At 44.4% G+C, this 18,986-nt stretch overlaps 1 protein-coding gene across 1 annotated transcript in view; it reads left to right on the top strand.

Annotated features, from left to right (window-relative positions):
• Positions 1-4,232: 4,232 nt before the first annotated feature.
• The window catches only part of slc7a5 (solute carrier family 7 member 5), an 86,455-nt gene continuing 71,701 nt past the window's right edge, over positions 4,233-18,986 (top strand). Inside the window, exons 1-2 of the mRNA XM_078544432.1 lie at positions 4,233-4,919; positions 16,869-16,994. Of these exons, the coding sequence (XP_078400558.1) occupies positions 4,364-4,919; positions 16,869-16,994 (682 nt within the window). The 5' untranslated portion in view covers positions 4,233-4,363. The remainder of the gene's footprint in view (positions 4,920-16,868; positions 16,995-18,986) is intronic.

Raw genomic sequence — 18,986 nt, 5'->3', positions numbered from 1 at the left:
GGACAGGTAGTATTGAGGAGGCAGGGAGGCTGCAGAAGGATTTGGACAGGTTAGGAGAATGGGCAAAGAAGTGGCAGATGGAATACAACATGGGGAAGTGTGAGGTCATGCACTTTGGTAGGAAGAATAGAGGTATAGACTATTTTCTAAATGGGGAGAGAATTCAGAAATCTGGAGTGCAAAGGGACTTGGGAGTCCTAGTCCAGGATTCTCTTAAGGTTAACTTGCAGGTTGAGTTGGTAGTTAGGAAGGCAAATGCAATGTTGGCATTTATTTCGAGAGGACTAGAATATAAAAGCAGGGATGTGCTGCTGAGGCTTTATAAGGCTCTGGTCAGACCACATTTAGAATATTGTGAGCAATTTTGGGCCCCTTATCTCGGGAAGGATGTGCTGGCCCTGGAGAGGGTCCAGAGGAGGTTCACGAGAATGATCCCAGGAATGAATGGCTTAACATATGAGGAACGTTTGAGGACTCTGGGTCTATACTCGATGGAGTTTAGAAGGATGAGGGGGGATCTGATTGAAACTTACAGATTACTGAAAGGCCTGGATAGAGTGGACGTGGGGAAGATGTTTCCATTAGTAGGCGAGACTAGGACCCGAGGGCACAGCCTCAGAGTAAAGGGAAGACCTTTTAGAACAGAGATGAGGAGAAACGTCTATAGCCAGAGAGTGGTGAATCTATGGAATTCATTGCCACAGAAGGCTGTGGAGGCCAGGTCATTGAGTGTATTTAAGACCGAGATAGATAGGTTCTTGATTGGTAAGGGGATCAAAGGTTATGGGGAGAAGGCAGGAGAATGGGGTTGAGAAACTTATCAGCCATGATTGAATGGGGGAGCAGACTCGATGGGCTGAATGGCCTAATTTCTGCTTCTGTGTCTTGTGGTCTTATGTTCTGAAGGACGTATCTGTTAGGCTGGGCATATGGCAGGTGATGAGGGAACCTCCTTATGAGGACCCCGGCATCACTGCTGCCAGTCTTCAGTCAATTCGATTCACTCCATGTTATTTCAAAAAATAGCTGAAAGCACTGGAAAGGCAATCAGCCCTGACAACATCTCAGCAATAGTACTGAACACTTCTGCTCCAGATCTAGTTGTGCCCCTAGCCAAGCAGTTTCAATGCAATGACAACACTGGCATCTACGCAACAATATGGAAAATTGCCCAGGTACATCCTGTCCACAAAAAACGTTCAAATCCAACCTGGCCAATTACTGCCCCCTTACCAGCAAATGATGGAAGGTGTCATCGACAGTGCTGTTAAACAGCACTCATGCAGCAACAACCTGCTCACCATTCCTCAATTTGGGTTCAGCCAGAGCAGCTTGGCTCCTGACCTCATTACAGCTTTTGTCCAAACATGAACAAAATAGCTGAAATCAAGAAGTGAGGTGACTTTGAGATTAAGGCATCATTTGACCAGTGTGGTATCAAGGAGCCCTAGCAAAATTGAAATTAATAGGAATCAGGGGGAAAATGCTCCACTAGTTGGAGTCATACTTAGCATAGAGAAAAATGTTAGCGTTGTTGGAGAGCAATCATCTCAGCCCCAGGACATCGCTGCAGGAATTTCTAAGGGCAGTGTCTGAGGCCAATCATCTTCAGCTGCTTCATCAATGACGTTCCCTCCAGCATAAGGTCAGAAGTGGGGATGTTCGCTGATGATTGTACAATGTTCAGCACCATTCCCGACTCCTCAGATACTGAAGCAGGTCATGTCCATATTCAGCAAGACCTGGACAACATTCAGGCTTGGGCATGGGAACACCACCACTTGCATATTGCACTCTAAGCCACTCACCATCCGGACTTGTAACTATATCACTGTTCCTTCATTGTCGTTGGGTCAAAATCCTGAAACTCCCTCCCTAACAGCACTGGGGGTGTACCTACACCACATGGACTGCAGCAGTTCAAGGACCATAGAACCATAGAACACTACAGCACATAAAACAGGCCATTCGGCCCTTCTAGTCTGTGCCGAAATATTATTCCACTAGTCTCATTGACCTGCACCTAGTCCATAACCCTCCAGACCACTCCCATCCATGTATCTATCCAATTTATTCTTAAAACTTGTGAGCCCGCATTTACCATGTCAGATGGTAGCTCGTTCCACTCTCTTACCACTCTCTGAGTGAAGAAGTTCCCCCAATTGTTCCCCTAAACCTTTCCCCTTTCACCCTAATGCCATGTCCTCTCGTGTTTATCTCTCCTAATCTAAGTGGAAAGAGCCTACTCGCATTTACTCTGTCTATACCCCTCATAATTTTGTGAACTTCAATCAAATCTCCCCTCACTCTTCTACGCTCCAAGGAATAAAGTCCTAACCTGTTTAATCTTTCCCTGTAACTCAACTCCTTAAGACCCGGCAACATCCTAGTAAACCTTCTCTGCACTCTCTCAATCTTATTGATATCCTTCCTGTAGTTAGGCGACCAGAACTGCACACAATACTCCAAAGTTGGCCTCACCAATGTCTTATACAACCTCACCATAACATCCCAACTCCTATACTCAATACTTTGATTTATGAAGGCCAGTATGCCAAAAGCTTTCTTTACAACCCTGTCTACCTGTGACGCCACTTTCAGGGAATTATGTATCTGAACTCCCAGATCCCTTTGTTCCTCCACACTCCTCAGTGCCCTACCATTTACTGTGTTTGTCCTACATTGGTTTGTCCTTCCAAAATGCAACACCTCACTTTTCCGCATTAAATTCCATCTGCCATTTTCTGGCCCATTTTTCCAATTGGTCCAGATCACTCTGCAAGCTTTGAAAGCCTTCCTCGCTGTCCACAACGCCTCCAATCTTAGTGTCATCAGCAAACTTGCTGATCCAACTTACCACATTATCATCCAAATCATTGATATAGACAACAAACAACAATGGTCCCAGCACAGATCCCTGAGGCACACCACTAGTCACAGGCCTCCAGTCTGAGAAGCAATCATCCACTACCACTCTCTGTCTTCTCCCACACAGCCAATTTCGAATCCAGTTTACAACCTCTCCATGGATACCAAGTGTCTGAACCTTCTGAACTAACCTCCCATGTGGGACCTTGTCAAAGGCCTTACTAAAGTCCATGTAGACAACATCCACAGCCTTTCCTTCATCTACTTTCTTGGTAACCTCCTCAAAGAACTCTACAAGGTTCGTTAAACACGACCTACCACGCACAAAGCCATGCTGACTATCCTTAATCAGCCCTTGGCTGTCCAGAAGGCGGCTCATCACTAATTTCTCAAGGGCAATTTGGGATGGGCAACAAATGCTGGCCTTGCCAATGACACTCACATCCCATGAAGGAATAAAAAGATCATTCAACAAGTTGCAACTTTCTCCAGGGTTTTTACAATGAAATTTAGAATGTTAGAGCAGAAGTTCTAGTCAATTCATTATTGCAAGCGAGTCTACAAGACAGCATTGCAGAATCTTTACAGTGCACCCTATGGAGGAGTGCAGACTGAATGAAAGCAACTTTGGGATTTCTGGGTTATCCTGTGCATGTCTAAACTCCTAAAGTCGCTTTCAGGGGAGTAATGACAGTGAATAATGTCAGTTTCACGCTGATTAGCAGTGCAAAATTCAGGCCATTAATTACTGGCCCTTCATAGTTGTAGCAGGAGTCTTCTTTAGTAACAGCACAAATCCAGGAATTTCACAATTAATTTCATTAATTTGCAAAGAATTGGACCTCATAGCATTCATCTCACCAGTGCATCCTGAATGATGCAACATTTACTCTCAATTTTTAATCTACCAAAATGGCGTTTTTTTTGCCAGTAATATGTCATTTGAATGATGCAAGATCCCCAACGATTTCTGACCCAGGGTGTAGATTTTTTTTATGCATAATTTGTGTCTCAAAGTCAAATGTTGTATTTTTTTTTTACGCGTACAATTGCACTTTTTATTTTACATTTTCTTCAGCTTCAGAGCGAAAAAAAAACACGACTTGGGTTTTTCTTGCAGAGCGACTCCTAGCGAGGCACCCCAAGATTGTGGAGTGAGTTGTTGCATCATTCAAGGATGTCCTTACCGGTGAGATGAATGGATGGGATGCGAGCGTGACGCTCTGAAGGGGCGCGCGCGGGGGCGCGGGGGGAGGCGGTTACGCGTTCCCAATTGGACTCAAATAGCGAGCAAGCGAAGTGGGGCGGGGGGAATCGCGTTCAGTTTGTAGAAGGACAGCAGCTACCGCCACCGGCTTTAGCGGGACAAAAGCAGCACTGCCGCCCCCCACCCCAAAAAAAAAATTAAAGGAAACAAAATAAAAGGGACCGAGTGAAAATTTTTTTTTTTGTCATTTCTTCAGAGGACCGGCCACTGCGCCTCAGACTGACTCCCATGGCCAACCTGAAGAAGAGGGGCTCGGGCGCGCTGCGGGAGCAGGAGGAAGAGGATGGTCAGCTGAAGGAGAGCATGCTGACGGCCAGCGTGAACGGGGAGCCGGGGCTGCCCGCGGGCGGCCGGGAGCGCCAGGCGGACTCGGGCGTCGCGCTGAAGCGGACCATCACCCTGCGGAGCGGCGTGGCCATCATCGTGGGCACCATCATCGGCTCGGGCATCTTCATCACCCCCACCGGGGTGGTGCGCGAGGCGGGCTCGGTGGGCTTCTCCCTCATCATCTGGGCGGTGTGCGGCGTCTTCTCCACCATCGGGGCGCTCTGCTACGCCGAGCTGGGCACCACCATCGTCAAGTCGGGAGGCGACTACGCCTACATCCTCGAGGTGTACGGCTCGGTCATGGCTTTCCTCAAGCTCTGGATCGAGCTGCTCATCATCCGGCCCAGCTCGCAGTACATCGTGGCGCTGGTCTTCGCCACGTACATCATCAAACCCGCCTTCCCCGACTGTGCCGTGCCCGAGAGCGGAGCCAAGCTGGTGGCTTGTATGTGCATCTGTGAGTATCGGGGCAGCAGCAGCGGCAGCTCCATCTCCTCACACTTCACCTACACTCAACCCCTTTCCCGTCACCCGGGAATTGGGGCAGGGAGAGGGGAGCTTGTCCCCCGGGAATGGGGGAGGGAGAGGGGAGCCTGTCCCCCGGGAATGGGGCAGGGAGAGGGGAGCCTGTCCCCCGGGAATGGGGCAGGGAGAGGGGAGCCTGTCCCCCGGGAATGGGGCAGGGAGAGGGGAGCCTGTCACCCGGGAATGGGGCAGGGAGAGGGGAACCTGTCTCCCGGGATTGGGGCAGGGAGAGGGGAGCCTGTCCCCCGGGAATGGGGCAGGGAGAGGGGAGCCTGTCACCCGGGAATTGGGCAGGGAGAGGGGAACCTGTCTCCCGGGAATGGGGCAGGGAGAGGGGAGCCTGTCACCCGGGAATTGGGGCAGGGAGAGGGGAACCTGTCACTCGGGAATTGGGCAGGGAGAGGGGAGCCTGTCACTCGGGAATTGGGCAAGGAGAGGGGAGCCTGTCACTCGGGAATGGGGCAGAGAGAGGGGAACCTGTCACTCGGGAATGGGGCAGAGAGAGGGGAGCCTGTCACTCGGGAATGGGGCAGGGAGAGGGGAGCCTGTCACCCGGGAATGGGGCAGAGAGAGGGGAGCCTGTCACTCGGGAATTGGGCAAGGAGAGGGGAGCCTGTCACTCGGGAATGGGGCAGGGAGAGGGGAGCCTGTCACTCGGGAATTGGGCAAGGAGAGGGGAACCTGTCACTCGGGAATGGGGCAGGGAGAGGGGAGCCTGTCACTGGGGAATTGGGCAAGGAGAGGGGAACCTGTCACCCGGGAATGGGGCAGGGAGAGGGGAGCCTGTCACTCGGGAATTGGGCAGGGAGAGGGGAGCCTGTCACTCGGGAATTGAGCAGGGAGAGGGGGGCACTCAGCGTTTTCTTTTAGCCATTCGCAATGGCTTACAAAGTTAATTTATTTTTAAATCAGCATTGAACATTTTCACTTGTAATTTTGATTGACCTGCTTAAAATAACGCAAGCAATACAATGCCGTTAAATTGCACATTTACTAAACCATGATGTTTACTGCGCGTTATTGTGGGTTTTTTCTTTTACAAAACTTCCCCTTTCCAAAACTGCAGGTCGGCTTGAGCTTATTGATTATTTTTTATGGTGCTGCTTTATTGCTAGTGTTTGCCAGCACGTGTTACACCGGACCAACGTGCCGAGTGATCTCTTCCTGTTTCATTTCTGCCATTTAAACATATGACTGTGTTTCCACATTTGTTCCTTCTCCTTATTCACAACGGCAAACCATCAAATGAATCTCGTCAGTTAGTTTTCTAGGCCAGTGAGTGTTTGACTTTCTGATGTGAACGGTTGCTCTTTGCCAGCGAGAGCTGAGAACCCAAACCAGATTACACTCGCTCCCTATTATTTTCCACATGACCCAGCTCAAAGATAGGATACCGGTATATGAAATAAGATTTTTTTGTCATACTTTCCTTGCCTACACTCTGGTTTGCCAATACACTTGAGGCCTTCTGTAACCAGGGGGCACTGCATGATATATACTGAGTAATTGATTTCAATAGTATCCAAGAGAGGGTGATCTTTTGGCGCAGTGGGCAATGTCCCTGTCTCGGAGCCAGAAGCTGTGGGTTCACGGAGGAGAAAATGCATTCATAATGTGGCCGAACAAGTTGAGTATCAACTTGTAGATCTTTCCAAAAATGCCACAGAAGACAATAGCAAACCACTGCACCAACTTGCCTAGCATAACCATAGCCCAATACAGGGAAGTCCATGGTTGCTGATGCCCTTTAAGGGCGTGGTACCTGAAGAGAGAAAAAGTATCCAAGAACATTGTTAGGTTATTGTCACACTAATGTGTAGCATGGATTCAGAACAGGTGCAAATCACACTCTGAGATAATTTAAAATCAGTTTTTAAAACGTGGCCTCAAATCTCAGCAAGGTATTAAGCTGCTGGAGCAGAAAATCAGATAGACATAAGAAGGAAAGTCAGAATCATTTATGTAAATTATGCCCCTGAGCTTCGTTGGGCAGAAATTGCTTATTCCATTACAGTTCCATAGTCACCAGGAATGCTGTGAGACCTTGCCCAGGTGTCATTGTGAGTCTAAGCAATTAAATTTGGTAGGTTATTGGGGTAAGGGCTAGGGGGGGTGAAGCACAGACAGCTTCTTTAGCAGAAGCTGTACATTCTACTTCTACCAATGCTGTAGTAAAAGCTTTTTATTGTCAGCAGTATACAATAAAGGGAACTAAACTTTATTGTCAAGCAACATACAATAAAAAGAACTAAACTAATATGTTCTTTAATGTGAAGCTATCTTAATTCTGCACTGAAGTTGCCATGCAGCAACTCCCAGGTCAGAGGAAACAGTCAGGGATTTTTCTGTTATTCAAACCCTGCCCTTGAGTTTGGTTATGTATAAATTATTACACTGCTTTAATTCAATATCTATGCACCTTTACATTAGAATACTTTATACCCTTGATTTTATGTGGTAGGACCTGAGATTCACTTAATAGTTGAACTTTTGCTGTAATCTATTTTTCTTTTTTCTGTTTGTTAAACACTGACAACTTCTCTAAATTTATCAAGTTCTTTGGTCCTTTAGTATAGTTTCTCTTTTATTTATAGTATAGCTTCTCTTTTACATTATTTACTAATGCATCATCTACTCTCCGAGGTTACAGAAGTTAGTTTGCTAGAGTCTTTGAACTAGTGAGTTGTCCAGTATCTCACGTGGTGTTTTGCCTCAGTTTAGAGGAGTATCAGATAACTACTTCTCATGGCAGGAGAGAAAGCAAGATATTGTTTTTGTTTGCTGTATGTTTGAACGCAATAGGGAGAAATAAAATCATCAGTACGCTCCAATACATAGCAAAAAGAAGAACCTGGATTTTTATCGTGCCTTTCACAACTTCAGGATATACAAAAGCACTTCACAGTCAATTACATACTTTTGAAGTGTGATTGTAATGTAGGGAAACACAGCATTTTGTAGACAGCAAAATCCCACCGACAGCAGTGAGACAAATGATCATATTATCTGTTTTATTAATATTGGAATGAAAGTTGGTCAGGACACAATGAGAAGCCTGCCATTTTTCTTCCAAGTGCACTAGGACCTTTGACATCCTCCTGAGGATGAAGATAGGGCCTTGGTTTGGCATCTCATCAAAAAAATGGCATTTGGTTCCCGTGCTAAATCATTCTAGGAGCATCATAGTATATTACATTAATTTCTGATACAATGTAACACTTGTTACTACATCTAGCAGTGAGGGAGCTGGGAACAGGATGTGCCGACCATCCTCTGCTACTCGATCTGTTTGAGGTTGGCTAATTATGTATATCAGGACTCAGCCAAACTGCAGATAATTTAGTCACTTAACTCAAAAATTCTTGATTGCAATGCAATTTTGATACAAATGGCAATGTGACATTGGAGAATCTTGTCATGGCTGTGCTGTGTCAAGTCAGCCACATCTGGACTTTGATCCAGCCCTAAAACCATAAACTACCTCTGCATGTCAGTTGGTAATAAATAGCTGAATAAATGTACTCTTTAGTTTGCTATGATTTCAATTCTCAACTGTAACTGTCAATGATATATACCACTTCCATATCAGAGTGAACTTCTTGCACTTCACTACAAAATTTCAATTCAATATCAATATAAGGATGACACATAAATACCTTAGGCTAGGATTTTACGGCTCCTCCCATCCGGCAGTAGCCTCTGTTCTCCTCCTTAACCCCAGGGCATCAATGATGAAGGGTTTATTAGACAAGCCTGTCTATGAATGAAATTTAAAGCATATATCTTTATGTTTTCCATATTGTGAACAGCAACTGCATAATTATTATGCTTGAGCTGGAAGTTTACATTGCAATTGTAAATTATGCTATTATAGATGAACTTCATCTATAATACATGGTTATTATCTTCATAGTAAGGAGACCAAAAATGGCCATATTCCTTCATGTATCTTCATAAAGTTGAGTCCACAAAAATGAAGTCTATTATAGATTGATACAATTCTGAGAAGGGAATTTCTCATGAAACCACGAGTTGCAATAAGATTATAATGTTTGCAAAATAAGTGAAGGAGGAAACCTCACTAGCTCTGTACGATTAACCCTTTCTAATACCATATTGATTTATTTGGAGAAACACATGGGCAAGATTTTAACCCACTCAAAACCACACACTTGCACAGAGTTAACATTGGGCCCACAGCTTTAATTTCACATTTTCCCATGTAATTTTCTTCATTTCCCATATTCCATAAAAGAAGATAGCAGGAGACATTCTTAATACCTTACAGAATTACAGCTATTTCTGACTATTACAGATGCATTATGAAGGCCAAGGAACCAAAATGTGCAAAGATGAAATACTGTTAAATACTTATTTTGAACCTGTACACTTTGGATAAGAGTCATAAGAACTTAGTTTACAAGGTCTTAAGCAACCATGATGATAACGTAACACAAAAGATTTTAAACAATAAATGCATTCCACTTCAATTTTGATTGACTTCATTAGAAATAGACCGATTTTAAATAAGACACACATTACTGTAAAATTGCTATTTTAAGTGATTAAATTTTGCATTATTTTGATTAATTTTGATTAAAGTAGCTTTAACAGTCACAGTTACCCACAAGGATTAGTATTTCTTGAAATTCTGTGCTCAAAACTAGTTTTAATTTAGCTTGAAAACAGTGTAAAAATGTAATTTAGCTTCAACTGGAACTATGTATATATATCAGAAAAAATTAATTCGGGTGTTTTCGCACGTAGCCAAGATGTGCTTTCACTGTAACAAATCAGCTTGAGGTGAATTTGCATTGCCATTACAGCCATTGAAATTTGAGAATAAAGGCATCCTAGAACAAGTTTATTCATTATTCTGAGTCTCTATTGAGGCCTTTTTCTGCAGCGTTGTAAGCTGTCGGAACAGGAGAGTGTAAGGGTTATTAAAAGTACTAATAAAAAAACAGACTTTTTTGAGCAAGGAAGCAAATTTTTCCATAATAGTGGATATCATAGCTTTGTTCAAAACTTTTTCATTAGTTTGTTAGGAATTATGCAGACTTGTCAATAGGCTGCAAAATCAGTCTTCATTTAATTTTTTGGGCGTGCATACGGTTTGTCTGATGCAAGCATAACCCTGTCTTACACACTAGTGTAGAATTACTCATACAGGTCATGGTAAAATTGCATGGTGAAGTTGAGGTTAACAAAATCAACATATGCAATGAATAGCTTGTATAAGTTAAAAAAATATGAAGTCCTCTGCAACCATATGCAGCAGTGAACTTTTTCACCAGACTGCATTTTCTTCTATTTTTTTTGCACTCTGTCCATTTTAGTAGAACAGAAGGCCACTTATAATAAATACCATGTTCCTTCTCAAGAATTTTTTTATCCATTAGATAGCCTGTACTTTGGTTCTCTCTCCACTAACAGAGATATACTTGCAAATAAATAGGGTGTAACACCATGCATTTTACCGTGCTGTTACTATAAATGTAAGTAATTCTATTTTTAAAAATGTATTTGTTCTTGAGATGTGGGCATGAGGCCAGCATTTTTTAAAATTAATTCTTTTTCATATAAATTGGTCATCTTGATTGGTCCATTGCATAAAACTTTTTAATAAAATGAAGTGTACTTTTGTTTCTACTCTTCATTTCATAGTTTATTTATTCATTTAGAATCCAATATTTTAAGCATGTTGCCATAATTTCAGGCAATACATAAAATTGGAATGCGATAATTTGGAACAGCTTTGAAGATTTAATTTGGTTTCTGGGTACTTGCATTATCTAATGTAGTTGTATTCTTTTGTATTAAAATAACAGACAATATGGCATGAAGTCTAAAATTTTGGTGGCAATGCAACTTTACATTGTGTACTTTGTGGCCTAATTATCCATTGTTTTTACTTCCGGCACTTAGCTTCTTAACTATTTACCTACAACACTTCATCTGACAGCCTGCTTAATAGGTATTACATCTCACCTTGCAACAAACCAATCTTGATTCAGAGGCAATAGTGCTATTATTGAGCCAAGCTTTCACCAATTTAAAAAGTGTAATCTTGCAAAGATGCAAGAATTTAGAATTATTTAGCTATATCTTGGTTGGCTTCGAAACAAAGCAATATGAGACAATACAATTAGATTTTAAACTCTCCTGTGGCAATGCACCCAGGAGTCAAGACCAATTGCAATCTTTAGGTGAAGTGATGGATAATTTGATTGGAGTGTGCATGCGTAATTCAGTTCCTATTTTATAATCCTTACATTTCGACATCGATTACAAATTCTGATGACCACATTTAAACATATCACACTGTAATTATACACTGCCACCAGTGGTAGTATAGGGCCTTGAGATAGGGTACTTGCAGCATGACCAGTTTACATTCAGAGTTTCATTCATGATAAAATAATACATAGTTTTAAAAGACAATTTTGACAGGGAATCCAGGTAAACATCATATTTTTAAATATAAAATACAAAAATATAAATCTAAAAATAAGGAGATAATCACAGAATCACAGTGCAGAAGAGGCCCTTAGGCCCATCGAGTCTGCACCGACATGTGAGAAACACCTGACCTACCTACCTAATCCCATTTACCAGCACTTTGCCCATAGCTTTGAATGTTATGACGTGCCAAGTGCTCATCCAGGTACTTTTTAAAGGATATGAGGCAACCCGCCTCCATCACCCTCCCAGGCAGCGCATTCCAGACCATCACCACCCTTTGGGTAAATAAGTTTTTCCTCACATACCCCCTAAACCTCCTGCCCCTCACCTTGAACTTGTGTCCCCTCGTGACTGACCCTTCAACTAAGGGGAACAGCTGCTCCCTATCCACCCTGTCCATGCCCCTCATAATCTTACACACTTCGATCAGGTCGGTGACTGCACTTGACCTTGATTCCCCATGTGTGACAGCACAGAAGACCTCAGTTCTATGCATTATGAAATGTTGTCCCAGAAGCACTAATATCTTTCATAAAATAGTAGTAGTGACAGTAATAAACAATTGTTATAAAACAAGCAACCTAAATTCAAAGCTCTAAATGAATGCAAATTGATCCGCATGAGTTTCTGTCCTACATTTTCCAATGATGTTCAATGTAAGCTCGAGGAAGTGTACCTCATCTCTTGATTAAGCACTTTACATCCTTCTGGACTTAACATTGAGTTCAACAATTTTACACCATAAACACTGCTCCCATTTTTTGTTTTTGAATGGCACTTGAAGATGATTCTGATTTTCCATTTACCCCTCCTCCAGACACATCTTTTTTTTCTTTACTTGTCCCATTATCTCTCTTTTTGCCTTGCTCCATCACCACTTTTGTCATTTTGATTTTTCCTCCCCTTTCTGACCCTTTATGCGTACTTTGCTTAAAACCTGTTACATCTCTAAGTACTCCCAGTTCTAATGAAGGATCATCAACTGAAACTGTAACTCTCTTTCTCTCTCCAGAGAGGCTGTCAGATCTGCAAAGTATTTCCAGTGTTTTCTGTTTTTCAGTTTTCCAGCAAGCAGCGTATTTTTCTCCTGCTCTGTTACTTATTTAACCTGATGTAAATTTTCCATGATTTAGGTATGCCTCATTTGAAGTGGCATTGCTGCACTTGTGCGGCCAAGATTTTGTAATTAAAATTCTGTTGTTTTTATCCAAGTATGCTTTCCTTCACTTCAGATCCTCTTCCAGCTAACTTAAAACCAAGTCCACTACCACCGTGCTAAATGTTTTCAAACAGATCCAGCAGCTCAAGACTGGGCATCCATGAGGCACTGTGGGCCATCAGCAGCAGCATTGTACTCGAACGCAATCTGTAACCACATGGCCCGGCATATTTCCCCCCATTCTACTATTACCACCAAACCAGGGATCAACCCTGATTCAATGAAGAGTGCAGGAGGGCATGCCAGGAGCAGCACCAGGCATACCTAAAAATGAGGTGTCAACCTGGTGAAGCTACAACACAGGACTGCTTGCGTGCCAAACAGCATAAGCAGCAAGTGATAGAGAGCTGAGCGATTCCACAACCAACGGATCAGACCTAAGCTCTGCAATCCTGCCACATCCAGTCGTGAATGGTGGTGGACAATTAAACAACTCACTGGAGGAGGAGGCTCCACAAATATCCAATGATGATGGAGCCCAGCACATCAATGCAAAAGATAAGGCTGAAGCATTCGCAGCAGTCTTCAGCCAGAAGTGCTGAGTGGATGATCCATCTTGGCCTCCTTCGTAGGTCCCCAACATCACAGATGGAAGTCCCCAGCCAATTCGATTCATTCCACACGATATAAAGAAACAGCTGAAGGCACTGGATGGGCTCGGACAATATCCTGGCAATAGTGCTGAAGACTTGTGCTCCAGAACTTTGCCGCGCCCCGAGCCAAGCTGTTCCAGTACAGCTACAACACTGGCATCTACCCGGCCATGTGGAAAATTGCCCAGTAATGTCCTGTACACAAAAAACAGGACAAATCCAACCCGGCCATTCACCACCCCATCAGTATACTCTCGATCATCAGTAAAGTGATGGAAGGGGTCATCAGCAGTGCTGTCAAGTGGCACTTGCTTAGCAATAACCTGTTCACTGACGCTCAGTTTGTGTTCCGCCAGGGTCACTCACCCTTTGACCTCATTATAGCCTTAGTTCAAACATGGACAAAAGAGCTGAACACCAGAGGTGAGGTGAGACTGCCCTTGACATCAAGGCAGCATTTGACCAAGTGTGGCATCGAGGAGCCCTAGCAAAACTGGAGTCAATGGGAATCAGGGGGAAAACTCTCCACTAATTGGAGTCATACCTTGCACAAAGGAGGATGGTTGCAGTTGTTGGAGGTCAATCAACTCAGTTCCAGGACATCACTGCAGGAGTTCTTCAGGTTAGTGTCCTAGGCCCAACCACCTTCAGCTACTTCATTAATGACCTTCCTTCCATAATAAGGTCAGAAGTGGGGATGTTCGCTGATGATTCCAGAAAGTTCACCATTTGTGACTCCTCAGATACTGAAGCAGTCCATGTTCAAATGCATCAACACCTGGACAATATCCAGACTGACAAGTGGCAAGCAACATTCATGCCACACAAGTGCCAGGCAATGACCATCTCCAATGAGAGAGAATCTAACCATCGCCCCTTGACATTTAATGGCATTACCATCCCTGAATTCCCCACTATCAACATTCTTGAGGGGGTTACCATTGACCAGAAACTGAACTGGACTAGCCATATAAACATTGTGGCTACAAGAGCAGGTCAGAGGCTAGGAATCTTGCAGCGAGTAACTCACCTCCTGACTCCCCAAAGTCTGTCCACCATGTGCAAGGCATAAGTCAGGAATGTGATGGAATACTCTCCACTTGCCTGGATGAGTGCAGCTCCAACAACACTCAAGAAACTTGACACCATCCAGGACAAAGCAGCCCGCTTGATTGGCACCCCTTCCACAAACGCTGCCTCCACCACCAATGAACAGTGGCGGCAGTGTGTGCCATCTACAAGATGCACTGCAGGAACTCACCAAGGCTGCTTCGAGAGCACCTTTCAAATCCATGACCACTACCATCTGGAAGGACAAGGGCAGCAGAGACATGGCAACACCACCACCATGATGTTCCCTTCCAGTCCACTCACAACTCTGACTTGGAAATATATCGCCGTTCCTTCACTGTTGCTGGGTCAAAATCCTGGAACTCCCTCCCTAACAGCACTGTGAGTGTATCTACACCACATGGACTGCAGTGGTTCAAGAAGGCAGCTCACCACCACCTTCTCAAGGGCAATTAGGGATGGGCAATAAATGATGGCCTAGCCAGCAAAGCCCACATCCCGTGAATGAATAAAAAGAAAGATTGTTTCCAATGGCCCATACAGAGTGGTTTAAAATTGATGTTTTATAATTTCTTGGGGACAACAACTTCTCCAAAGAAATAAGCCGTTACCTAAAGTAACAATGAAACTTCCAACTTGCATAACCTTAACACAAACGTTTTTTTCTTGCAGAGAGAATTGGCTCCTAAGAAAGATTGGAGTAATATGCAGACTGATGTCTGGTGCATTCTTGTTAGAATGATTACGTAGATAACACATAGGCCAGAATTTTCCAGCCCCTCAGGCCGGCAGGATCTTCCGGTCCTGCCGATGGGAACGGAGATTTCAAGGGCTCGCCAGTCCTGCCACGGGGGAACCCGCCACAGGGGCGGGGGAGTGGGGTTGGAAAATTGCGGCCATAATGCCTGATAACATACCAGCCCATAATAAGTAAAAGGAGACAGAGCAAAGAAATCCCTGGATGTATATTTATCTAGTAAACGACATTCTAGAAGCTGGCTTAAGTAACAGTTTTCCTCCTCCTCTCCCTCTCTAGCATTGTGCCCTGCTACAGAATTATTCTTTAAGTTCTTAAAAACCCCCCCTAGAATAATTACAGGACAGAAGGAGGACAATCGGCTGGACAAGTTTGTGCCAGCTTTCTGCAAAAACAATCCAGCCATTCCCCCGCCCTTTCCCCGTAACTCTGCAAATTTATTCTCTCCAGATAATTATTCAATACCCTTTTGAAAGCCATGATTGAATCTGCCTCCACCGCACTCTCAGGCAGTGCATTCCAGATCCTAACCACTGGCTGCGTTTAAAAAAAAAAGTCTTTCTTCATGTTGCCGTTAATTCTTTTGCCAAACACCTTAAATCTTTCTCCTCTGGCTCTTGACACCTCAGCCAAAATTGAACTCTGTATTTCACTTGAGGCCGAATCATTGTTTCATAAAGTTTCATCAAAATTCCTTGGTTTTGTACTCGGTGAGCTGGATTTTATGGCCCCCACCGGGTGTGTTTTTGGCGGAGGAGCACATAAAATACGAGGGGTGGCTAGCACATCACCTTCTCACCCACCCCTGAGCTGTACCCCACAATGCAGGAGCTTTTGGCAGCCTGCCCGTCATATGTAAATAAATAAATAAGGGTCATTTATGCTTGTTTACAAGCTAGTTGACCCCAATATTACTCTGCCTATGCCACAACACGATTAGTGTAGACAGGCAGGCAAAAGCAGCACATTGTTTCAAAAAAGTTTCTAAAAAGGGTGGAAGGGATGAGGGAGGGTTTTATCTCCAGGAGGTGGTGCCCTTTGCACACCGGAGGCACCCCCCTCCCCTCAAAAAGATAGTAACCCCTTCCTCCCCACCTGCACTGCAAAACCCAAACCCCACCACTCCCTACCAAATGCCTCTGACTTACCTACTTCTGGGATCCATTGGAGCCTTCATGCTGGGACTGCAAGAGCTGCCGGCCAATGGGGGCAGGACTTCCTCCCAGTGAGGGGCTGAAGTCCCACACTTGATGCCACCTGCAGCTTGTTTTTGCTGCGGGGCAGATATTTTTTCGTCAGTTGGTTTCCACCGACTCTTTAGTCGGGTTGGGGGGCTGCCTAGAGGGGCTAAGAGCTTTTAAAACACCTGGGACAAAGCTCCTGAGAACTGAGGCGGGCCTTCTAACCAGCCTACCCTGACACTCACCCACTCCCATGGCTGCCTAGGATCTGCTTCTGTGCCTGATTCAATCCCACCCCACCTCCTTGGAGTGACAAACTGTGTGTGAAAATTGCTTATATTGAGGCAGGTCTGCCGAGTCGCGAATTTACTGACTCGAGGTTATAGCACCTTGGTAGCCATAATCCAGCCTAAACCTTTTGTAGCCTGAAAGGACTAATACCACATTACCAGGTTTTATTTATCTAGTGAGTCTTCAAAGAACCAATGTCAGTGTACCGATTGATTGTGAATGTGTATCTTGTTCAAGAAGTATCTAGGGTGTTCTGGAAATTTGAAGAATTAAAATATTGACAGCATTTTCCTCTTCCTTTCAGTGTTTCTGACAGCAGTGAACTGTTACAGTGTAAAGGCAGCCACGAGAGTACAAGATATCTTTGCTGCAGCCAAGCTGTTGGCTCTAACTGTTATCATTATTTTGGGCTTTGTGCAGATTTTTAAAGGTAGGTGTGGACAAATTTTAATTGCACTATCAGTCTGTTCCAGTTGCATTTTTCTGAGAAATATATTATAAAAGACAGGAAGGTTATCATTTCAAATAAAATTGGATTGCGCCTATACTGAACAATTAACTTTGAAAAATATATTTCAGCTGCTATAAATTCTGGATGAATCAAACAATTTTTTGTTGGCTCTGCTGTAGTAAATAGGAAGTCTTACTTTAACTGCTTTAAAAATGCTCATATCTTTCTCTAGTTTCTCTCCTATCTCCCCTCATGCCCTCTCCGAGCACAACTTGTCCAAGAGATCAACCTCCTGCTGCCTCGATCCTGTTGCCAAAAAACTGCTGACCATCCCTCCTGATCCCCATGTTAGCCAAAATTGTTAATGGTTCTCTATCTTCAGGCTTTGTCTTCATCTTCAAATCTATTGTCACCAACCCTCTCTACAAAAAGACTAACCCTTGACTCCTTTTGCGCATCCTTGCAAACACCGCCCCATCTCCAAGCTCTCTTTCCTCTCCAAAGTCCTTGAACATGTTGTCGACTCCTAAATCCATGCCCATCTTTCCCAGAACTCCATGTTTGAATCTCTACACTAAGGTTTTCACCCTGCTGCAGTGCTGAAACCACCATCAAAGTCTGAAGTGACATCTTATGTAACTGTGACAAAGGTAAGCTAACCCTCCTCATCCTTCATCTGCAGCCTTTGACATGGTTGACCACATCATCCTCTTCCAACACCTCTCTACTGTTGTCCAGCTGGGTGGAACTGCTCTCACCTGGTTCCATTCTTATCTATCTAATTGTAGTCAGAAGATCAATTGCATTGGCTTCCTTTCCTGCTTCTGCAGTGTTACCTTTGGAGTCCCCCAAGAATCTATTCTTGGCCCCTTCCTGTTTCTCAGCTACATGCTGCCCCTTGGCAACATCATACGCAAGGTGTTAGTTTTCACATGTATGGTGACGACTCCCAGCCCTACCTCACTACCACTTTTCTCGTTGTTAAATTATCAGACTGCTTATCTGATATCCAGTACTGGATGAACAGGAATTTCCTCCATTTTAAAAATTAGGAAGACTGAAGCCATTGTTTTTTGTCTCCGATCCAAACTCTGTTGCCCAACTGTCAACTCCATCCCTCCCCTTGCAATATCGTAGACTAAATCAGTCAAACCAGTCTGTTCGCAGTAAGACCTCGAATTTCCACCTCTGTCGCATCGCTCAACTTCGTCCCTGTCTCAGCTCATCTGCTGCTGAAACCCTCATTCATGCCTTTGTTACCTCCAGACTCGACTATTCTAACACACTCCTGGCTGTTCTCCCGCATTCTATCCTCCGTAAATTTGAGGCTATCCAAAACTCTGTTGTCCGTGTCTTAACTTGAGCCATGTACACCTCACTTATCCCCCTTGCATTTGCTGACTTGCATTGGCTCTTCGTCGAGCAACATCTTAATCTTAAAATTCTAGTCCTTGTTTTTAAACCCCTCCATGGCCTCGTCCCCTCCCTGTCTCTGTAATTTCCTCAAGTCCCACAACTCTCAGATATCTGTGCTCACTCAATTCTGGCTTCTTGCACATCCCCAATTTTAATTGCTTTACCATTGATGATCATCCCTTCAGTTGCCTTGGCTCCAAGCTTTGGAATTCCCTCCTTGGCCTTCTCCACTGCTCTACCTCGCTTTCCACCGCTCTACCTTGCTTTCCACCACTCTACCTCGCTTTCCTCCTCTAAGATGCTCCTTAAAACCCACCTCTTTGATCAGATTTTTGGCCCCCTGAGCTAATGGGCAGAATTTTGCCCTTGGTAGGCGAGCGGGCCCCATCGGCTCAGTGGCGGGCGGGCAGCCGACCCCCATCGCCGAAACGGGGCCCACTGCCATTTTGAGTGGGCGGGCCAATTGAGGCCTGCCCGACAGGAAGTGCTATGCGCTTCCTGTGCAGGTGGGTGGCAGGGGGAGGGAATCCCCAACTGAGGCAAAGTGCTGTCTCA

The sequence above is a fragment of the Cetorhinus maximus genome, chromosome 6 (genome assembly GCF_964194155.1).
Source record: "Cetorhinus maximus chromosome 6, sCetMax3.hap1.1, whole genome shotgun sequence".
Classification (NCBI taxonomy): Eukaryota; Metazoa; Chordata; class Chondrichthyes; order Lamniformes; family Cetorhinidae; genus Cetorhinus; species Cetorhinus maximus.
This window is presented reverse-complemented; position numbering and strand designations above follow the sequence as displayed.